This window comes from Carassius carassius, chromosome 7 (genome assembly GCF_963082965.1).
Source record: "Carassius carassius chromosome 7, fCarCar2.1, whole genome shotgun sequence".
NCBI classification, from domain to species: domain Eukaryota; kingdom Metazoa; phylum Chordata; class Actinopteri; order Cypriniformes; family Cyprinidae; genus Carassius; species Carassius carassius.
The window spans coordinates 1,143,583-1,167,678 of NC_081761.1; the positions used below are offsets into that span (position 1 = coordinate 1,143,583).

At 36.6% G+C, this 24,096-nt stretch overlaps 1 protein-coding gene across 3 annotated transcripts in view; it reads right to left on the reverse strand.

The window, feature by feature from the left end:
- Positions 1–24,096, reverse strand: part of LOC132143340 (neural cell adhesion molecule 2-like) — a 227,431-nt gene that overhangs the window by 55,136 nt on the left and 148,199 nt on the right. For all 3 annotated transcript variants that reach the window (XM_059553465.1, XM_059553464.1, XM_059553466.1), the window contains exons 2-6: positions 12,655–12,729; positions 11,479–11,685; positions 8,125–8,268; positions 5,598–5,735; positions 1,400–1,517 (exon numbers count right to left, since the gene is read on the reverse strand). In XM_059553465.1, coding sequence (XP_059409448.1) covers positions 1,400–1,517; positions 5,598–5,735; positions 8,125–8,268; positions 11,479–11,685; positions 12,655–12,729 — 682 coding nt within the window. The remainder of the gene's footprint in view (positions 1–1,399; positions 1,518–5,597; positions 5,736–8,124; positions 8,269–11,478; positions 11,686–12,654; positions 12,730–24,096) is intronic.

A 24,096-nucleotide genomic window follows, 5' to 3' on the forward strand; every position in this document is an offset into this window, starting at 1 on the left:
TTTAACACAATAATTTGGCTCAGACCTGTCTGTCATCTTACGCTGATGCAGGATGAGTTTTATAGAATGCAGTTATATCAGCCTAAAATTCAAGACGTGAGGGAAAAAATGCATATTTTTTATTTATATCATATGATATAGCTTAGCAATATCACAACAACAAGAGTGCTGCTTTTTGTCAATATCTGCACCACTGATTTTATACAAAAGTTAAATAAAAGTGTTACATTTTTAATTTTCAATATTGGCTGTCTTGCTCTATTTTGCAAATACAAATTTGACAAAACAGTTGTGCCTTTCTGAACGACATGAATGAATACATGCTTTTGAATAAATTGAGTGACACAGTGATTCATTGATTCAGCCACTGAATGAATCGGTTGAATGAATGATTCAATGACTCACTAATTAAGACAGGGATTTGTTGCCAGCTACTGGTTGTTTTAGTTTAATATTTAGTCTATTTAATTTATTTGTAATATTGAGAGCTTTCCTTTCTTATAAATCATTTCATATTTCAATATAACATTTTTAAACACCAATTAAAAATCATTTCTGAGAATTATTTATGTGATGCTGAATCTAAATATTTCTTCATAAGATATGTAATGTTTATTTAATGTTATGTTTATTCAAACTATGGTTGTGTTTATGTTTTAATGCACTTATTGACTAAACATGACTAAATAGAACCATGACTTATGACAAAATAAAATATTAAAACATGAGCATAAACCAAAACCCCAAAACAGGCATGACAATGTAATTATATGTTTATATAAAGCAACGCTTTTTATTTTTAATTATTTATTTATTTATTTATTTATTTTTTTGCAATGATTTTCTCATTTTACACATTATTTGAATTTTTGGGGGTTATTTCTCAAAATTGGTTTATAACATTTTAATCGCTTGACAGCCCCAGACATCATATCTCCAGACAGCAATGAGACTATATGGAAAATAACTTTTCACATTTTCACAAACATCCACTCTTAGACTTCCACAAAGATCTCCACAACAAAATGTTGAAATCTGCAATGCAACAACTTCTTCCCTCCATGCAGGTCAGCCAGCAAACATTTCACACAGACAAATTCAATGTCTCCCTCACACAATAGAAAGATCTCAGAGTTTGAACATTTCCGGCCCTCACCTCGGTTATCATGGAAGGCTTTGAACGTCTGATCAAAGGACATATCAGCGCTTCACGGCCCGACGCCACAGAGCCGTAACCATTTGCATACAGATAGAATAGATGAATCGAGGACACTGTGCCCTACATACTAGCTGTGATGTCCAGCGCCCTACATACTGCACTACACATCGCTGCATCTTCAGGGTTTGGACCAAGCAGCAACATTCAGAGTGTCTCTGGACAAACATTAATGTTACCCACCAGTACCAGGTCACCTGAGGGTCGGGGGAGCCAGACGTGATGCAGGTGAACGTCACTGACTCCTGGTAGTCGGCCGTGGCGTTGAAGGACTGCTGCGGCACTGACAGAACCGGAGGAACTGAAACGATACCATACACACACATTTAACACTTGTTTCCAGGTCTCTCTCTATACAGGTGAAGTCAGATGCTTGTTTGAATTCAAACTCCAACACTATTAGAATGGATGTCTTGACCAGTCAGTCCACTCTGATTGTGTTTTCCATCTAATTGAATCCAGTTTTTTATTTATTTTGCACTTAATAATAAAATTTAAATAAACAATATTTTATGTATATAATAAAATATAACTATATATTTTCATATGTAAAATAATATTAAAATAAATAAATGTGTAAATGTGTACTAAAGTTAAAAGTGATGAAAAGTCAAAAGTGCCATAATCTAATTTTTAAATATTACTGCAAAATATATTAAAAAATTATATATATAAATATATCTATATATGCACACACACACACACACACACACACACACACTTATATTTTTGCACACATTACACATTATCTATCTTTCTATCTATACAAAAAAGAATAAATAATATATTGAATAATGTGGACTAATACTTAATATTTCTGAGAGATTTAGTAAAACACAAATTAAATATGTACAAAACCCCAAGCTAAATATATAAATGTATACAAATAATACATATAATACAATTTAAGTACCAGTATTTCCTGGCAGAGAGACCCAGAAACACAGAAATCAACATAACATATTTAGTACAAAAGCACAATCTTTTAATGCATTGCATGTTTGCTTTATTGAGCAATGAGAGTATGTTTCTGGTCTTCAGTTTTTTGGGGGGGTAAACACTGAATTATTAATAAATCAATCAATCAGCTGTTGCTATTGTTGTTTTAAGCTCCAGTTCCTATTTAATTATTTATTTTTTTGACCAAATTATGTTTTTTATGTTCCTCTAGTCTGTCTGTCTCAGGGCTGTAATGAAAATGATTTAACTGTTAAACAATATTTCAGCAAACCACATCAGCCAAGTGTTTGCATTCACGCTTCAGTCTGATTCCCTTTAAATGTTCAAGAATAACGTCCTTATTTCAAAACAACTCTGTGTGGTGACGAGATGAATCCATCTGATACGAAGCTTTAAGAGAATCAAACAGCCCCTAAAATGTCTCTCCAGCACAATCATTAAACATTCGCCTCCTGTTAGAATTCAAAGAGGCTGAAATGACTCGTTTTTTTGGTGATGTGTATCAGCGAAGGACGACGCAAATGAGACGCCCTCTATCTCGCTGACATTTCCTTTAAAAGGATCGAGCAGATGCAGACAGAAGTTGGCGATTCGGCCCCTGTCTGTGTTCAAATCGCTCCTCTGATGATGAAAGTCTGGGTTAAGGGCGCGGAAAAGAGCATGCTAGCACACATCTGCATGCTAATAATCGGCGTAATTGCGTCGATGCTCACAGATGTACAGGACAGATAGAAGAAACACAGAAGGGCAAACAAAGACCAGGCGCTTCTCAAGTCATCGCTCAGTAATGCGAAGGACTTGAATGACCATTAAAGTCTCTATTAATGAGTTGACGAGTTAAGTCAGATGTGTGTTTTCAGAGACATGTTCTTAATGTGATTCTTATAGGCAGCTTTAATCATCTTTTTGGTAACTTCATGACTCAACTGAGTTTCATTGCTTTAGATGCTTAGCACTAACTAAATGTCCAAATCTATGACTTTTTTAATGGGAAATGTACATGAAGTATATGTGGTTATTGTGTTTTGCTGGTTAAGATGTTTGTGCTGGTAAAGTCCCAGTTGACCAATATAAACCAGCTTGAAGAGAAGAGTTCAGACTAAAATGCTAGTCTTTGCACATTCAAACTAAAATGATAAACATGTAGTTTATCAACTCAGCATCTTTGCACTCAATTTTCTGCCGACTAGATTTGTGACTAAATGTTTCAATTAACATAAGCTTCAAGCTTCTGTGACTCACAAGCAAACGGCGACCTTATCTTCACTAACGCTTCACGAAACGCCAACCGTCTTTTCAACGCATTCATTTACCGTGTTCTGCAGAATGAGCCGTCGTCAGGATTTTGATAGTGTCGGGCTCTGCCTGAACGGACACAATAGTATTTGCACAACTCATACTTCTTTAAACTGATGTAATAACATGCATAGACTAATAAAAGTGCATTGCATTCAATTTAGCATCACCACTTATAGCTTTCAGGAAGATCCAATAAGCTTGCTCAATGAGGCGCGTCCTATTATCCCCAAGACATGGCAAGTGCCGTCTGCCTCGGAACAGAACAACCTGCTGCTTAAATCACTTAGTGAGGACTGACTAGCAAGCGATGATGCCTGGGTCTCATGTCCAAGACTGGCGATTGCATCCAGAATTTTCCCCTAGATTTATTCCCAGCTTTGGCTGAGCTGCAGCGGATCATAACGGTGCGTTGGAACGCCATCCGCTGCTGTAATGAAACGCCTCGTTCTGCTTTGACCTTCCATCTTGAGTTAACACGGTCATGTTGCATATGTGCGCCATCTGTTTGAGGCTCGTTTGGATCACTGTTCTTCTAGTAAGGACACAGATTCTAGAGGCCTTCTGAGAGAATTATGATTGACAATTGAGTTATTCAAGTGATGTGCTTGGTTTGACAACAGGATTTACAGATGCAGCTCCTCAGATGGGTTTTTGAATTCATTTAAATTAATTTAAACTAAATTCATTTACAGCATCAGCAACTGATTAAATAAAAAATATATGTGTTGAATTAAAAAGTTAAAAAGCAACGTTTAAAATAGTAAAAAAAAATTAAAATCCAAAATTTTTATATTTACATTTAAATGATACAAAATTACATAAAAATTGTGAAAATAAAAATAAAAACATGACTTTTAAAAAGAGTAAACTATTTATATTCTTAAATTGTTGCAAATAAAAACAGTAAAAATGTAACATTATTTTTTTATGTTACATTTAAAAATAAAAAAAATGAAATTTTAATTTAAAAAGTTAAATTTAAATGTTAACAAATTTTAAAATTAAAAGACATTTGTAAAAATGTTTAACTTAAATTTAAAAGCATTACATTTTAAAAAAGTGAAAGTTTCTTTATGATTCTAGGGACAATGAGGGTGAACTATTAAGCCGCCATTCCACTGTCTCCGACGAACGACAAGCAACAGACCGGAAGTCATTCATTTCCAATGGAAAGTAGTGCGGGAGCTGCGTGGAGTTCCGATCACATTCAGAAATAATTATTTAATAATTATTAAACCATTATTTACGTTGATTAGCCCCATAAAACCTACTGTTTTTATTTTGGGGGTCATCTGATTTGTGACGATGCATTCATACATTAATTATATTGGATGGATGATGGATGGTGGATGGTGGATGGTTGGATGGAGGGATGGATGGATGGATGGATGGTGGTTGGATGGATGGTGGATGGATGGAAGGATGGATGATGGTTGGATGGATGGATGGATGGTTGGATGGATGGATGGATGGTGGTTGGATGGATGGTGGATGGATGGAAGGATGGATGATGGTTGGATGGATGGATGATGGTTGGATGGATGGATGGCTGGCTGGATGGATGGTTGGATGGTTGATGGTTGGATGGTGGATGGATGGTTGGATGGATGGATGGATGGATGGATGGTTGGATGGATGATGGATGGATGGATGATGGATGAAAGGATGAAAGGATGGATGATGGATGAAAGGATGGATGGATGGATGATGGATGGATGATGGATGGATGGATGGATGGATGGATGGATGTATGGATGGATGGATGGATGGTGGTTGGATGGATGGATGGATGGATGGATGGATGGATGGATGGTGGATGGATGGATGGTGGTTGGTTGGTGGATGGATGGATAGATGGTGGATGGATGGATGATGGATGGATGGATGATGGATGGATGATGGTTGGATGGATGGATGGATGGATGATGGATGGTTGGATGGATGGATGATGGATGGATCCCACAGATACCATGAGAAAACTCATCTTATTCTATCAGTGTTATGACATTTAATCTCATTGTTATTAAGTGAGTTGGTAAAGGTCTGGCTGGTCAGTCGGTGACAGTGGAGTGCTGTACACTTTCAGAGTTCAGTGAGGAAGTGTGTGAAGAACAGCTCTCACCGTTGACCAGCACAACGATGTCCCTGAAGTCGATTTCTCCACGGGCCTCCACACGTGCTTCACAGCGGTACACTCCCTCGTCAGCTTTACTCACTCGCAGGATCTTCAGGTTGTTGCTGGGAAGCACCTGAAGTCTGCCTTTAGGAAGACACACAAACACAGACATCACAGCAGTGTGAGACTGTGCTGTGCTATTCTACAGTTGCTACGGAGTTCCAAATTGCTATTCAGTTACTAGGATATTCCGATTGTTCTGCAGTTGCTACAGAAGGTGTTCTGAGTTCTGAGTGTTCGGTGTGGTTTGAGTGCTGTTGCTAGGCTGTTCTATAGTCTGAGAGGCAGATAAATACGTGCATGACACAAACTGCACAGTTTAATCAAGCAAGTAATGTTACAAATGCAATGCCCAAAAAATGTAATGTAACGCTATAATAGTGACACTGATATTTGCTTTATCAAATGTCAGCAATAACAAATGGATTTGTGTCCTTGCCAAGAAACATTTCAGACGTCACAGTCCTGGACTCTTTGGATTGATCACTAAACTAAACCACCAGGCAGAGGTTTCTAAGTCATTGTGTTACATTTAAAGCATCTGACAGAAATATAGTCTTGTGTGCTGTGAGAAAGAAGAAAGATGAGGGTTTAATCAACAGACTCCTTTTCCATCTGTGAGCAATAATAGGAAAATATCACCATCAATCCTCAAAACTACTTCTGCTTTCATTTCAAGGACATTCACTAAATGAAACACCTTTCAGATTACTGCCTTTCTTTGGCTTTTGTCATCCCTCGCTGATAAACACACACCTTTTCTCCTCTCGTTCATGAAATATATTTATAACCGACTCCTTAATTAGAATAAAAATAATCAAAATCTCAATTTTTAATCTCCCAGGCTGGAAAGTGCAGATAGCTTGTCAAATTTTTGCCTTTGAATTATAATTAATGGTTTGACAGAAGTTTTTATTCCCTCAGCAGAGAACTTTAATGAATTCAGACACTTAATGTGGTTTAATTCAAAACGCATTAAAATGTTTGAAGCCGCTTGTGTTTTGGTGTTTTTTAGAGGATGTTTTTCGATAAAAGAAGAATATGTAAAAGTGTGGTGTTTGGGGTCAAAAGTCCACTGCTGCTGAGGTTAAAAGCACAATAATTAACATGTCTAACATATTTAATTTACATAAATAGCTGGATGACTTTTCCATTTACTGATAATACATGGTTAGATGCTAATATGATTATACATGCTTAGAGATAATCATCATATTTATAATCAAACTATCATATTTAAAAATATGATAATAATCATATCATGTAGGCTAATATAATATATTTATCATGTCATGTAATAAAATATAATAATTTAATATATATATATATATATATATATATATAAATATATATATATATATATATATAAAATCATGAAATATAATAAATTACGCTTTTCACAATATTTCTCTTTTTTTAATATATTTCTTGCTTTTGACTTTTTTTAATAAATGGAAGCAAGTTATAAAATCCAATTCTTAGGGGGAAAAATACTATTTTCTTACAAAAGCAAGTTTGTATCTCACAATTATGATTTTATAACTAATTGTGCATTACAAAGTCAGAATTGTGAGATAACAAGTCACAATTATATTATTATTTTTTTTTTTATTCAGTGGCGGCAACACGCTTCCATAAAAATCTACATATTTTAAATGACAGTATATTTATTGAACAACAATAAAATATTTTATTTATCAAAATAAGCAGAAAATAGCAATTTTTTCCTAAGCTTTATTGTAATTTACTAATGCAAAAATCTCAAGAGAAAAGCTGAAATACAATATCAAGACTGCAATTACAAAGAATTAACAATTAAAAACAAAACGGCATCAAAAAGTACCACAAATAATTAAATTAAATTAAAATTCCACTTCAACTGAAAAAAGTAAGGTTTGTGTCTTATTATTAATATTTTTTATAATAAATATATATATATATGTTTATATATATATATATATATATATATTTTTTTTTTTTTTTTACATGTATCACAGTAATTCTATGATATTCTGATACTCTGGAGTTTCCCTGCAGCACAAAAGCAATCATCAGTATCACAGGTATATTTGTAGCATTAGACAACAATACATTGTATGAGTCAAAATTATAAATTTTTCTTTTATGCCAAAAATCATTAGGATATTAAGTAAAGATCATGTTCCATGAAGATATTCTGTAAATTTCCTACCGTAAATATATCAAAACTTAATTTTTGATTAGTAATATGCATTGCTAAGAACTTCATTTGAACAACTTTAAAGAAAATTTTCTCAATATTTAGATTTTTTTGCTCCCTCAGATTCCAGATTTTCAAATATCGTCGTCCTAACAAACCATACAGCAATGGAACGATTATTTATTCAGCTTTCAGATGATGCATAAATCAACATTTCGAAAAACTGACCCTTATGACTGGTTTTGTGGTCCAGGAACATATATGAGTGTGTATATGAATTGTGAGTGTTCTTACTGTTGGGTTCAGACGTGATTTCTCGGTTCTTGTAGAACCAGGACACAGCTGGCACCGGTGAACTGATGACATCACAGACGACCTCTGCGTCCTCGCTCTGACGAAACTCTTGCGGCGTCTTCACCTCGAGGAACGTCAGCTTCTCTGAGAGCAAACACACACAGCGTCATCAAGAGATCATCAGAGATCTCAGTCAGGGTTATTAGAGTTCATCATTTACTCGCACTCAAGTTATTCCAAAAAGTTCGTTTCTTCTGCTGAACAGAAAAAATAGATATTTTGAAGAATGTTTACAAGCGAACAGTAGATGGTAGCCATTGACTGTAATATTATTATTATTTTACTTATTTTTTACCGTCAACTGTTTGGTTACTGACATTCTTTAAAACAGCTTGTGTGTGTGTGTGTGTGTGTGTGTGTGTGAGTACAAGTAGACAAAACTTTCATTTTTGAGTGAACTAACCCTTTAACTAAAACTAAAACCATATTAAAAACAACAACAAAAACACTTTACACTTTAACTACATCAGTTGAAATGATGGGAATTACTTCTGCTGCATTTAATAATCTTTGTTAATGTTAATCATCTGATTTTAAAATCAAGTTGTATCCGTTCATATTATTATACAGTGCACCCGAGTTAACATGAACTAACAAAGAACTAAAATACAAAATAATAAAAACTGTTATAATATAACAGTATCTCAATACTAAAATAAGACATCTCCATATGAACTGAAATAGTTTTGATTAAATTTGAACTTTGCTATTGTATTTTAACACTCTATACTCTTATTGATGTATTTATGTTTACACTTTATTTCAGTATTCTACTGTAGACATTTTGCTGACTATAAGTAACTTTGTAACTAACTGAACCCACTCTCATTAGAGAATTAGTAGACTGTTAGGTTACAGTTAGGGTCAGTATAACAAGTTGGTATGTACTTACTTACATACTATCAGTATAGTCAAAACGGCTAGTCAAAATTATTACTCTTCTCCCTCGTCTCTGAATGCTCATCCATCCATCCTCAGCATTTAAGCAGATCACATTCAGAGCATTCAAACAGAAATCATTGAATGAGGTAAGGAAGCTGTCTGTCATATTGGTTTGATTTAGATGTCACAGTTCTACATGAATAATATCAACAGCAAGGAGGGCTGGGAACCGAGAGCCGGTTCTTATCCAAAACCAGTTCTGTTTTCTAAGAAACACTGGAATTGTGGGAAATTCATAACTTTCGGTTCTGAAAACAAAAGTTTGGTTTAACAGGAAATTATGACAGAAATGAGAAATAATAGGAATAAAATATATAATATATTATGATTTCTTCTTCAGTCATACCTTCACTTACTCACATTATCAACACCTCTCTTCAATCTGGAACATTTCCCTCAGCATTCAAGCAGGCTCGAGTAAGCCCACTGCTTAAGAAACCATCTCTAAATCCAGCACTTCTTGAAAACTACAGACCGGTATCCCTTCTTCCATTCATTGCAAAGACACTTGAGCGAGCTGTGTTCAACCAGCTCTCTACAGTATGTTCCTTATACACAACAACCTCCTGGACAGCAACCAATCTTGCTTCAAAAGTGGCCACTCAACTGAGACTGTTCTGCTCTCGGTTACTGAAGCCCTGCGACTGGCAAGAGCAGTTTCAAAATCTTCAGTACTCATCTTACTGGACCTTTCTGGTGCTTTTGACACTGTTAATCACCAGATTCTCTTGTCCACCCTTAGAAAGATGGGCATCTCTGGAACCGCACTCCTTTGGTTGAACTCCTACCTCTCCGATAGATCCTCCAGTGTGTCTTGGAGGGGGGAAATTTCTAAGTCACAACACCTTGCTACTGGGGTTCCTCAAGGCTCAGTACTTGGACCACTTCTCTTCTCCATCTACATGACATCATTTGGATCTGTCATTCAGAAGCATGGCTTTTCTCCTATCACTGCTACGCTGATGACACCCAACTCTACTTCTCATTCCAACCAGATAATCCGACAGTAGTTGCTCGCATTTCAGCCTGTCTGAGTGACATTTCTAGCTGGATGAATGACCATCACCTTCAGCTCCCATAACCCATTGCTTCATCACAACTCCTCTATACAGCTGGGTTCGTCAACCATTACTCCTTCGAGGACAGCCAGAAACCTAGGAGTTGTGTTGGATCATCAGTTAAGCTTCACAGACCACATTGCTACAACTACCCGGTCCTGCAGGTTTGCCTTATACAACATTAGGAAGATTAGACCCTTCCTGTCAGAGCAAGCCACCCAACTTCTTGTATAAGCTCTTGTTCTCTCCAGACTGGACTATTGTAATGCTCTCCTGGCTCTTCCTGCATGTACTGTCAAGCCTCTGCAATTGATCCAGAATGCAGCAGCAAGGGTTGACTTCAATGAGCCAAAAAAAGCTGACGTTACTCCTCTCCTCATCAGGTTACACTGGCTACCAGTAGCCACAAAAAAAAAAAAAAACAACCAACCTGGCTACGTGTTCTGTACTAGACTAACTGAGACTTGTCATGGCACTTGTATACTGTTGTTGTTCTCTTGTTGGTCTGAATCCTTCTATTGTTCTCATTTGTAAGTCACGTTGGATAAAAGCGTCTGCTAAATGATTAAATATGAATGTAATATAATATTGTTAATATTATTAATATATAATAATAATAAAAATAATCAGCACAAAAATCAAAACAAAAAAACTATTTTTAGGTAAATTGTCATTTTCCATGTGAATGCATTTGAAAAGATTGATTGAATTGATAAACTTTTATGAATTAGTTTGATTACATTTGTGAATCATACATCGCAGAATGCAGAACAAATACAATATGCAAATAAAACCAAATATAATTTCTACTTCTACAAATAAAAAATAACAATGAAGGGATCCTTTTTTTTAATTAAAGTTCCAGAGAGCTACTTTTTGCAATTGTTCCACAATGTGCAAAAAGCATATGACTTTCAGTGAATGAGTTTTTACCTCAGTACAAGGTCCTCTCAGGTCTTGACTGATTTTGCTCTATTTCAGATGAAAAGGTGCTTTGAAGAAGAGCTGCGTACAAGGACGGTGTATGACTTTGTTTCTGCCAGATCTGAATTATCAGTGTCAATCTGACAAGCCGCTAATTTGCATAAATATTAATGAAATCTACATAAAAGTCTCCTGTTGTAAGGATAAGAAGCTCGACTCAGCCCAGAAACACCACAGTACTCATGGAAGACTTACTAAAGGCAATGAGCATCATGAAACATTCATCGTTTTAGAGGCTCTTATCATTATTACACCAGTAACTCCAAGTGAAAAACACTCAGAGGTCCTCAAGGAAAGTGTACAGACTCACGGTAAATCTCCAGCACCACCGTGGCCTCCTGGCTTTGTCCCTTGGCGTCCACAGCCTGGCATCTGTAGATCCCAGCGTCCTCGATAATGGCGTTGTAGATGGTCAGCCTGGACCGCACGCCCTCCGTATGCACGACGACTCTCTGATTCGAGATGATGCGCTCGCCTTGAGGACTGAACCAGTTTATGCTCACCGGATCACCAATGGCTGAAACAAATCAACATATAGGCATTTACTAACACAGTTAGAAATTAAACCTCACATGCATACTCAATTCTTGCATGAAAAATCTCATGCATCTGAGCGAACGTCTCATTTCCGATCTGGTTTACGCTGTAATTTGCTACAGCTCTTTAGCTATGGACGCTGCTGGCTTTAATGAGAAGCCACATGGAGAGCGAGCAAGCACCAGATGCAGACTCCAGGTGCTCTGCTCTGTAAAGCTGCTCGGCTGAAGGTCATAAAGCAGCCGTGTGGGAGTCTGTTTTCCTGCCCCTCTGCAATCAGAAAGGGCCTGAACTCTCTAACCTCTCCATGAGAGCGCTGGAGCCCAGGGACGAGTTACAGAGCTAGAAAGATGAGGAAAAGAGAGCCGAGGAAAGAGTTGCATGGACAAAACAGCGGAGCTTCAATCTGCTGGATTAACTGAGGTGATGTTTTTCCATTGGCTTCCATGATGCAACACCAGAAGTCACCATTCATGATTTTTGCATGTTCTTTTTAAAAGAATTTTGATTGGGTTTTAAGTGACCAAAAAGAGTGCAAAACATAATTTACATAAGAAATGTTTCTTGAGCATCAAATCAGCATATTATTCTGATTTCTAAAGATCATGTGACACTGAAGACTGGAGGAATGATGTTGAAAATACAGCTGTGCATGACATAAATAAAATACATTTCAACAGATATTCACATAGAAAGCAGTTGTTTTAAATTATAATACTATTTTACAATTTTACTGTATTTTTGATCAAATAAATGCAGACCTGATGAGCAGAAGAGACGTAGGATACAGTATTCACTTTTAAGACACATTGCAAATGTTAGTCCACATCTGTTCATCTGAAACATTCAGATCTTGATGTGATGATTATTGAGATATACATGTATGTTTGAAAACCCAAAACATGTGATTAGTCAAGTCTGTTCATATGTCAGCAGGTTTCGTTCTTACCTGTGCATGTGAAGAATTTAGACTCTCCAACACTCAGCTCCACTTTATTCAGTGATATTGACACCTGAAGCACCGCTGTGACAGAAAGAGAGAAACAGAGATATTCATCATAATCAAGTCTATATATATAGAGCGCTTTAAACATTACAGATCGTTGTCCATGTTGCAAAATTCATATCTTTAAAGTCTGAATGTAGGTTGGAACGTAACATTAAATGCAACTTCTGCTCCTGAGATATTTCTCCTGAGAAGATGAGGCCAGTAATTTCACATTGGTCTCCTCTTGAGAATCAGATCTCAACCACGTCTCCAGCTGTGCTCAGATTTGCACTCAACATGAGCTGCTCCACATTCATTTTACAACTCCGCATGACAGAAAGAGTCTCATTTGTGCTATTTTTACTCCTTATGGACTACACAAACATCTGAGACAAACATTTCATGTTTTAAATGCAATTTGCTATCATTTCTGAAACACAAAAAATACAAATAAAAAATGCGTAACACAACTGAATGATTTGCTGAATTAAACCCAGTGCTAGTGTTGTTTTCTAATTTGCAGGAGCTGCACATAAGTTTTCACTGAACAGAAGATAAAACACCACACACACAGCACTCCTGTCTGAATCTGAACCGACGATTTGTTCAACTCTCAACCCATTAACACATGCATGAACGATCCTGAAGATATTATATATTTTATACATAACTTTATTCTGATTGCATCCAGACAGACGAAAAGAGCTAATTTAAGTGAAGTGCAAACTATTTATATATATATATATATAGTTTATATATCATATATATATATATATATATATATATATATATATATATATAAATCACTTTATGTGATGCATGTTGTTCAACCACATGCATTTTAAGATTTCTGTAATTTTACGAATAAAGTGTCTCAAAAACACAATAACCAGGTTTATATATCATCCAATTTGTTTCTGTCTCATATATTTGAACGTTACTTTCATCACAACACACAATATTTAACAATGCTTTTTTCAAATGAATGTAATTATTTTCATAACGAACAGATTTATGCAGATTTTATTTTGCAAATCAGCATTTTTTTTCCAACATGCATGAATAAAACCAGTTTTAATCTTTCAAATGTTGTGTTCAATTTGCTATTCGGATCTCACAGAAGAGTCCAGCATGCATCAGCATGACAGAAAGCCACCTACAGATGGCAGCAGCCTGTCCTCTTATTGTTGGCCTGTTGTAGTTTTTTGCGCTCATCTCCTCGGTCTCGTCTGTCGAGGATGTCTAATTTGGGAAGCTAAGGGCTGATTAATGACCAAAGCACAGCCCTGAACTCTGCAATTAGAGACTACGGCTGGCTAAGGACTGACTTTGATGGTGGGAAGCAAATGTCACTAGAGCTGTTCGAGGCAAACGTGGCCTAGCTTTAGAGCCACCGAGCTTGTTTTGCATTTTAAAGCTGGAAATTACGATTCTGTCATCATTTATTCACCCGCAGGTCGTTCCAAACCAAACCACGGAGCACAAAAGAAGACGTGGGCGGTGACACGCTCGTCATTCTGTGCTAACTAAAAGTATTGGAGTGCAACTGAAGACTTGAAGTGAATTAATGATCCAGATGCTGTTGGGAGACAATAAAAACCAACACGGACGGAGCTTGTTTGTGGGCCTAATCGGATTAGAGCGCTCGTTCATTCACGGCCGTTTGGCAGGTGTGAAAATTAATCTGAAATCGTGCCCACGCAAAATAATAAAACACAAACCTGTGCAAGTGATTAAACTCTTGAAGAGTTACAGCGGCATAATGCACATAAACAACGTTTCTAACAAGCTCAAGACAGCTTAGCAGAACAAACTTCACAAATAAATGAGTGTTTGCTGTTTTAGAGCACGCTTTTGTCATCTATAATTGCTGTTACACAACCAAAGTCTCTTCTGCTCACAGAGGCTGCATTTATTTGAGTAAAGAAATTGGTTAAATTCTAAAATATTTTTATTATTTAAAATAGCTGTTTTCTATGTGAATATATGTTTATTTGTAATTTATTTCTGTGATCAAATCTGTATTTTCAGCATCATTACTCCAGTATTCAGTGTCACATGATCTTCAGAAATCATTCTGTATGCTGCTAATTTGCTGCTCGAGAAACATTGTACATAAGCATGTAAACTTGGTTGAGAAGGATGGATATTTTCATTTAAGAAATATTTCAAAAATAAAACAATTTTACCCCGTTTTTGGAATAACCTGCTCCTATAAATCAGATGCTGTATGACACTGGGTCATGTTAAATCTTGTTTTAAAGCCCATCTATTTGCCCAAGCTTTTGGTTTGAGCTTGTTGGTGAATGTCTTGGTTTGTCTTGAGTTTTAAATGTTTTATGTTAATTTCCTTGGTTTTTGTTTTCTTGTGTTTCTGAATCCTGGAAAGCACTTTGGCCAACCTAAGTTGTTTTTAAATGCACTATGCAAATAAACAAACAAACAAACATCAAGGATTTATTATTTTGATCAAAAGTGACAGTGAAGACATTTATAATCTTACAAAAGATTTCCGTTTCAAATAAATCCTGTTCTTTTGAACTTTCTATTCATTCTGTGAATCCTGAAGAAAAAATAAAAGGCACCAAAAATATCACGCAGTACATTGAGAAAAAAAAAAAATTACTAATTGAATTTACTAAATGTATTTAAGATAAGCATTTGCAATCAATTTATTTTAGTTACATTAACATTTGTTTTTTTTTTAAATGTAGCTAAAATAAAAAGTTTGCAACCACTTACCTTAAAAACTGTTTTCAACATTGATAATAATCAGAAATGTTTCTCTAGCAGCAATCAGAATGATTTCTAAAGATCGTGTGACACTGAAGACTGGAGGAATGATGCTGAAAATACAGCTGTGCATCACAGAAATACATTACAGTTTAATAGATATTCACATTGAAAACAGCTACTTAAAATTGCAATAATATTTCACATTTTTACTGTATTTTTGATCAAATAAATACAGTCTAGTTGAGCAGGAGAGACTACTTTTCAAAAGTGTTTAACCTTCACTAACTGATTATCATGCAGAACAGCCTCACCTTGTATTAACTGTAATTAAACACACAGAAAGGACGTGCCGGGGGGCGAACAGCACTAATTGACTGTGATTTGACAGAGAAATCCAGGCGGTGTGAAAGTCTCTGTGGACGTATGGTGGGTTGAGTGTCACAGTGGCACTAAATGCATGCCACAATGCATGCTGGGTTGCGTTTGTATGACACAGACACACGCTGAGAAGCCCTCAGGCGTAAATACAGCTGCTGCTTCCCACTTGGGACTGCAGAGAAGCAGGTTTGTGTCAGCCATCCCCTTCATGTTTCGTTTAAATGCGTTTCTAAAGTCCCAGACGCACCTGTGAGAATCCAGCTGTATCTTTACCCTGTTTACCGTGGTACTCTTGCCTGAAGACATGCTGCTCCTGCCTGAACGTTCACAGTATCTGAGGACTGAGTCAGTACAGTACAGTTATACACAGCACTATATGGTTCACGGCTGGGAATCACAAGGAATTTAGAGCATGATGATATAATAATGATTCTTTGATGACTTTTGAAGTAAAACATGCATTAAGCAATAATGACTTGCATTTCAAAGGAACAGGTCCATTGATGTCATTGTTAAGATTTACTAATTTGTTAAAATAACTGTCTGTGAAGAGTCAATTGTTGCTAAATCAGTCATTTTTATTTTATTTGTTGCATTTTTTTGCCATTTTATTAATATATATATATATATATATATATATATATATATATATATATATATATATATATATATATATATATAGCTTTAATCAATTATATATAAATACGTTATTCATTTTAACTATTTTTACATTACAGACAGATAACTGAATTTCACACACACACACACACACACACACACACACACACACACACACACACATATATATATATATATATATATATATATATATATATTATATATATATAATATATTTTTATTATATATTATTGTATATTATTTGTTTTATAAACAGACAGTTATTGTAGTATAAATATATGTATTATATAAAAAATATTAAAATTAGTTTGTTAAATTTTAGTAATTGTGTTTTGGCCATATTTATTTATTTTTTAAATATTCATACATTGCTTTAATTAAATTTTATATCATTTTTATTTTTTTATTACAGACTGATGATGGAGATGACAGGTTTTTTTTTTTTTTTTTAGTTGGTTGTCAAAGCTCTAAACTGTATAAAAAATAAATAACATCTTTAATTTTGTTAATTAAAGTTCAATTAAGCTCTAATACAATTTATGAAATAAAATAAATAAATAAATAAACATTACAAAAAAATAACAAAGGCAAGAAACATATTTAGGAACAAATTAAACGTGATAATTTTAAGTAGAAAGACTAAAATAAAAATTACACATACCTTAATCATTTTTGATTTATTTAAAAAACTTCAAAGCATCATTCTTACAGTGTAGTTTATTAATGTTAACAAGTAAACATGTAAAGTGTGACTGAAAGACCTCAATCTTTTTGTATAAATGATTAAATAAATAACATTCTTGAGCTTGATCATATCAAGTGGTCTGAAAAGTCAACTGGCTTTAATATCGCTGCTCAAAAACACAGAGGACATGCATGAGTGAATCAATGCAATTAAAGTCGTTTCGGATAAATGCATAAATATAAAATGCAAATGAGGCCACCGACCCTTTACCACAGTAAAGTACTCATGATCCTGACAGTAAAGGGCTAATATTCCTCATATATAAAAATGAAGCATATAAAGTCATAATGCTTAAATGGACTTTATGGCTCGTAATACTGCTTCTGCTTAGTCGTCGCTTTGAGCAAGTGAGAAATAAAAAACATAAAAAGTATATTATCTTAACATGCTTATCATACCAAGAGCCATTTGAATCAGGTGTGTGCACATGATCGAATTCATAACTGATGGCTTGTTATATTTCTATTTCTGTTGCTCTGACATGCCTCGTCTCGTTGGGTTAAAACAGTATTCGGCCCTTCAGGTGCTCAGGTGAGTCTCACACAGAGCTAAAAATACAGAACGGAGGAGACACATCAGTGATGCAAAACTAACTTTACAACTTACTAAGAGCACTAGAGCACATCTCACTAGCAAACACTATTTCAGATCAAATTAATTCAACGTGTTACTTGCTTGGCATATGTACATATACATGCAAATAAACAAAAATTCCCGGAAAATAAATCTGATCATTGGATAAAGCCAGGTTCATAATTCTTGTTTTATATTGTTGACATAAGTCAAAGGTTTTTACAGAGAGGACTTTCAATATCTCTTTTTATAACCCATAAAATAAAAAATAAAAAAATAAATAAATAATCACTTTTCTAATAATATAATGTTGTAAAAAAAAGTGAATGATATATGATCAAACCCCTCTGAATATAGATAGAAATTAAACTTTTAAAGTTTAAAAGTGTAAGTGTAATGTAGGTGCAATTAAAATAGACACAAATTGATAAAGTGCAAAAATAAAATCAGTTGAATGAAAGATGAAGAAACCCCTGAGTAAAACCCTTTAAAATATAGATAGAAATTAAACTGTAAGCTTTGTTTTTATATATATATAAATATATATATTTACAAATATATATATTTTATATTTTATATATATAAATATATATATATTAGCTCATATCACAAGCAAACATACACTCATTTACATCCTTCTCTTCACTCTCTGAGGCAGAAGTCTCAAAACTCATCCTTTCTAATCACCCTACTACTTGCCCGCTTGATCCTATTCCATCTCATCTCCTTCAAGCCATTTCTCCTGCAGTTGTACCTGCACTCACTCACATCATCAACACATCGCTCCACACTGGTGTTTTTCCCTCATCATTTAGACAGGCAAGTATAACTCCACTACTTAAGAAACCCAACCTCAACCCATCTCTTTTAGAGAACTACAGACCAGTTTCCCTTCTTCCTTTCATTGCAAAAACACTTGAACGAGCTGTGTTCAACCAAGTCTCTGCATTTCTCACATAGAACAACCTCCCTGACAGCAACCAATCTGGCTTCAGAAGTGGACATTCAACTGAGACTGCCTTGCTCTCAGTTGTTGAAGCTCTAAGACTGGCAAGAGCGGAATCCAAATCTTCAGTACTTATCCTGCTTGATCTGTCCGCTGCTTTTGACACGGTTAACCACCAGATCCTCCTATCAACCCTACTGGTAAAGGGCATCTCAGGAACCACAATTCAGTGGTTAGAGTCTTACATATAAGATAGGTCCTTCAAAGTATCTTGGAGAGGTGAGGTGTCAAAATCACAACATCTAACTACTGGGGTGCCTCAGGGCTCAGTTCTTGGACCACTTCTCTTCTCTGTCTACATGGAATCATTAGGTTCTGTCATTCAGAAACATGGCTTTTCATACCACTGCTATGCTGATGACACTCAACTCTACCTCTCATTCCGTCTTGATGATCCGACGGTTGCTATTCGCATCTCAGCTTGTCTAACAGACATTTCTTCCTGGATGATGGACCATCACCTTCAACTCAACCTTGCCAAGACAGAACTGCTTGTGATTCCAGAAAACCCATCGTTTCATCACATTTTCACCATCAAGTTAGGCACATCAACCATAACTCCTTCAAAAACAGCTAGAAGCCTTGCAGTTATGATTGATGATCAGCTGACTTTCTCAGACCACATTGCTAAAACTGTCCGATCCTGCAGATTTGCTTTATTCAATATCAAGAAGATCAAGCCCTTTCTTTCGAAACATGCTGCACAACTCCTGGTTCAAGCTCTTGTTCTGTCCAGGCTGGAGTATTGCAATGCCCTCTTGGGAGGTCTTCCAGCCAATTCTGTCAAACCTTTACAATTAATTCAGAACGCGGCAGCAAGATTAATTTTTAATGAGCCAAAAAGAATACACATCACACCTCTGTTTATAAATTTACACTGGCTTCCAATAACGGCCACAAATTTGTTACTTCAGACTTATGTGCCCTCTAGAAGCTTGCGTTCTGCAAGTGAACGTTGCTTGATTGTTCATCCCAAAGAAGCACAAAGTCACTTTTACGGACTTTTAAATTAAATGTTCCCTCCTGGTGGAATGACCTCCCCAACTCAATCTGAGCAGCTGAGTCCTTAGCCATCTTCAAGAATCGGCTTAAAACACATCTCTTCCATCTTTATTTGACCCTCTAACTTGAACACTCACTATTTTAATTCTATTCTTTAAAAAAATCTAACTACCTTTCTAATCTTTTTGTATTCTATTTTCTTTTCATTTATTATGCAATTGTATGTGTGTGTGTGTGTGTGTGTGTGTGTGTGTGTGTGTGTGTGTGTGTGTGTGTGAAAAGATCTCTAACACTAGCTTGCTCTATTCTTTTTTTATTCTATCGGTTTTCTTTTTTTTTCTTTTTTTTATTATATTATTTAAAATCCCATGCTAGGTGTACTGTGTTATCCTAACTGAGACTTGTTATAGCACTTATATATCATTGCTCTTTTTGTTGTTTTTGATTGCTTCCACTGTCCTCATCTAAGTCACTTTGGATAAAAGCGTCTGCTAAATGTAAATGTAATATATATTGTCATTTTTTTATATTTGATTTAAATATATATTATTTTAATATATTTAAACTGTATAAAATATAGATGTGAGTATCATATAGGTGAGTAGAATAGAACACTAATAATAATAATAATAATAAATCATTTGAAAATAAATGTGTTTACATTCTCTCAATCCAAAATATATAATTTGTATAAAATATGTAGAAATGTACATTATGTGTAAATGTGTGTATACTTAAACTCCAATAGTACATTTATATTCCTTTAAAATAGACAAACATGAACAATAAAAAAAAAGTATGTATGTATGTATATATATATATATATATATATATTTCAAACAATGAAAATTAAAGCTTAATGACCTGCAAATTTGAACAAAACACTCCAACAAAGAACCACAGTCTCAGCATGTTTTTTTGTGCATGTTCCCTTCAGTCCCGTGTGTGTTGTATCTCTGTGTAAATAGCACGGTCTGACACTGTCTCTAAAGGCTTGTGTGATGCTGTTTGTCTTTCCATCAGTCTGATTCCTCGAGACATCAAACACGTGAGACCATGCATCGGTTTATTATCAGTTCATCTGATCCAGATCCCAGCAGATATTGTGAAGACGCCTCAGTGAAAGGTCTCCTGTTATCTCTGAGCGCCGTCTGTGTGTCATTTCTACTTTATTCCTGTCCTATTTCACTGACAGCACAGCAGCATCTCAATAAATCTGCCCTGAAAGCCTTTGAAATGCTTCCTTCACAGCTGATTCTGAAGACGTGGACGGATTCAGTCGTAGGGACAGCTAGAATGAATATGAATACTAAATGAAGAAGTCCTCAGAGAATAACATGCTCGGACTGATGCTCGTGAGATGAGACATGAGCAGCCATGAACATATACACAAGCCAGAATGCAATTTAAAGTGCAATGCAATTTGTTGACACAAGAGGCGCTGCATTGATTATTATAGCATTCACTGTTTATTAGTTGAAAAAAAAAATCTAAACTTGCATTTGCGAGAAAATGTTTTATTTAAAAGTGTGGTTTTTAAAATGTTTCTGAAAACAATATTTTTTTTGTTTACCAAGGCTGAACTTATTACAGCAAAAATACAGCAAAAACAGTAACTTTTTGAAAGGTTATTGCAACTTATTTATTTATTATTGATATCTGTTTTCTGTGTGAATCTCTGTTAAAGTGTAAATTATTTCTGAGAGGTGCAGCTGTATTTTTAGCATCATTCCTCCAGTCTTCAGTGTCACATGATCTTCAGAAATCATGAAAATATGATGATTTACTGCTCGAGAAACATTTCTGATTATTATCAATGTTGAACACAGTTGTGCTGCACGATATTTTGGTCGAAACTGAGATAAATTTTATTTTTCAGGATTCACAGATGGATAGAAAGCAGAGCGTTTTTTTATTTGTTTTTTTTAATTTTTTATATAGAAATCTTTTGTAACAATTTTAATGTCTTTGTTGTCAGTTTTGCTCAATTTAATGCATCTTTGATTAATAAAATTATTAATTTCTTTCTTTTTAAACAATATATGCATGTGTGTTGTGGTGGCCAGAAGGAAACAGTCCATCACAACGCAGCACAGTCACCTGCAGCACCATGGAGAGCACCATCAGAGGACACAAGGTCTAGGTGAAACAGTGGTGTTCAGGACCAAGGACAGCTCTAACACAGGTGTGCAGCATTCCCCTCTGACAGGCAGCCTCAGCTGCAGGCTGTTGGGCCCAATTAGTAATCACATAAAAGTGAACAAAGAAGCCACAGTAGGGAGAGAAGAAGGGGAAGAGGACAGACTCAGTGTTGGATGCATTCAAGCCCAGCCAGCCCAACTACCCTCTTGAAGATAGAGGCTTAATTGACGGCGTGAGTAAAGCGAATCTCCTTGACTAATATTACACCTCTTCTGCCTCTTTTCCAGAAGTAAATTGATGCAGAAAGGAGCAACCTGAGAGAGAAGTACCTAAGTTCAAGTTTTCTCCCCTTTACCCTGAACCCTGCTTTATGACAAATAAAGAACTTTTAAGTTTGCTCCAGTGACAGTTCGGCCTTGTGAATGATTTACTTTGAACCCCAGAGCTAACTCTCTCAGCCTGTGTGTGAAGGTTACATATGGTGGAGAATGTGGGCATGAGTTGAGCCTCGCCTGGGATTCAGACAGTGAAGAGAACCGATAAGAAAATGGAGGAAGCCCTAACCGCCATTCTGCAGGCCCAAACGACCCTGAATGCAGCAGTCACAGAGCTCTGCCGAAGGACTGAGGCACACGGTAGGAGGCCCCAAGATTATCTGACCAAAATGACTAGAGAAGATGATGTTGAAACCTATCTCAACCTTTTTGAAAAAACTGCCCAAAGAGAGAGATGGCCCAGGGCAGACTGGGTGAACCTGATGCTCCCTCTGGTAACTGGGGAAGCCCAGAAGGCCTGCCGTGACCTCACCGTTCATGAGGCAACAAACTATGAAGTGGTCAAGAGGTCAATCCTGGCCCAATATGGGTTCAGCCTGCCTGCCAAGGCCCAGCATGTCCATAGCTGGGAATACCGTCCATCACTTCCAGCACGGGCCCAAGTAACCACGTTAACCCGCATGGTAAGAAGCTGGCTAGATGAAGGAGAGGGGCCACCTGCGGTAGAAAGGGTGGTGATTGATCGGTGCACACGTGGCCTGCCTACAGATGCAAAAAATATGTGGCTCAACAGGGTCCACCAAGTGTAGATGCCTTGATTGCACTCCTAGAAAACCATCAGGTGACTGTGAGCTTGATGAAACCTGAAGTACCCAAAAACCTCTCTTGGAAACCCAGACAAGAGTGAGAACCTCCTAGGAAGCACCCCGATGTGGTCCAAGCCGGACCCCTAAAAACCCAAGGAAACTGGAAAGATGAGAGGCCGCTACGAAATCCTGCTCCATTCCGATGCTTTACGTGTGGGAGGGAGGGACACCTGGCCCGGGATTGCCCAGGCCGAGAGGAGCCGATGCCCACCGCCAGTACCTCGGAATCCAGGTTTCCATGCCATTTTCTTACCACCTGTTGGGCTCATGAGGGGACGGCCGCCCCTAAAGTCCCCGTTAAGATTGGGGGCAAAGACACAGAAGCACTTATAGACTCAGGCAGTATGGTAACACTAGTCCGGCCAGAATTTGCAGGGCCTATCATGGGAAAAGAGATCTCCGTTTCCTGTATTCATGGGGACACCAGAAACTACCCCACTGCAGAATTAAACATGGTCACCCCACAGGGGCAGTTCCGAGTACGAGCAGGGGTCGTCGATCACCTGCCAGTCCCTGTCCTCGTGGGCCGAGACTGTCAAGCCTTTTCTGCCTACTGGACAAGCCGAGCTACAGAGGGGAGGAAACCTACTCTGTGCAGAAGAAGCACCGTCTATCCACTCACTGCATTTTTCTAACCAATGCAGGGACCACAGATGCAGATGCAACCAGCCCTGAAGAGCCCCACAATAGTAATAGAGGTGAGGAGCATCACTCTGACCCCACTGCCACTGCTTCAGAAGACCCCGAAGGTGTACAGATTCAGGATGATATAGAATCCCATGAAGTATTCTCAGTATTTCCCCCGGCAGAAATCCTCCAAGGAGAAAGGCTGGGACGGTTCGGCACCGCTCAACTGCAAGACCCGGTACTGAGCCGAGCGTGGGGAAATGCCCAGGTGATTGAGGGCCAGCCACAAGTTGGGGTGAGTAGACTCAATTATCCACATTTTATGATCAAAAACAGATTGTTGTATAGAGTGGATCAGCGAAGGGGTGAAACTGTAAATCAGTTGCTGGTCCCCAAGCCATACACCACTAAAGT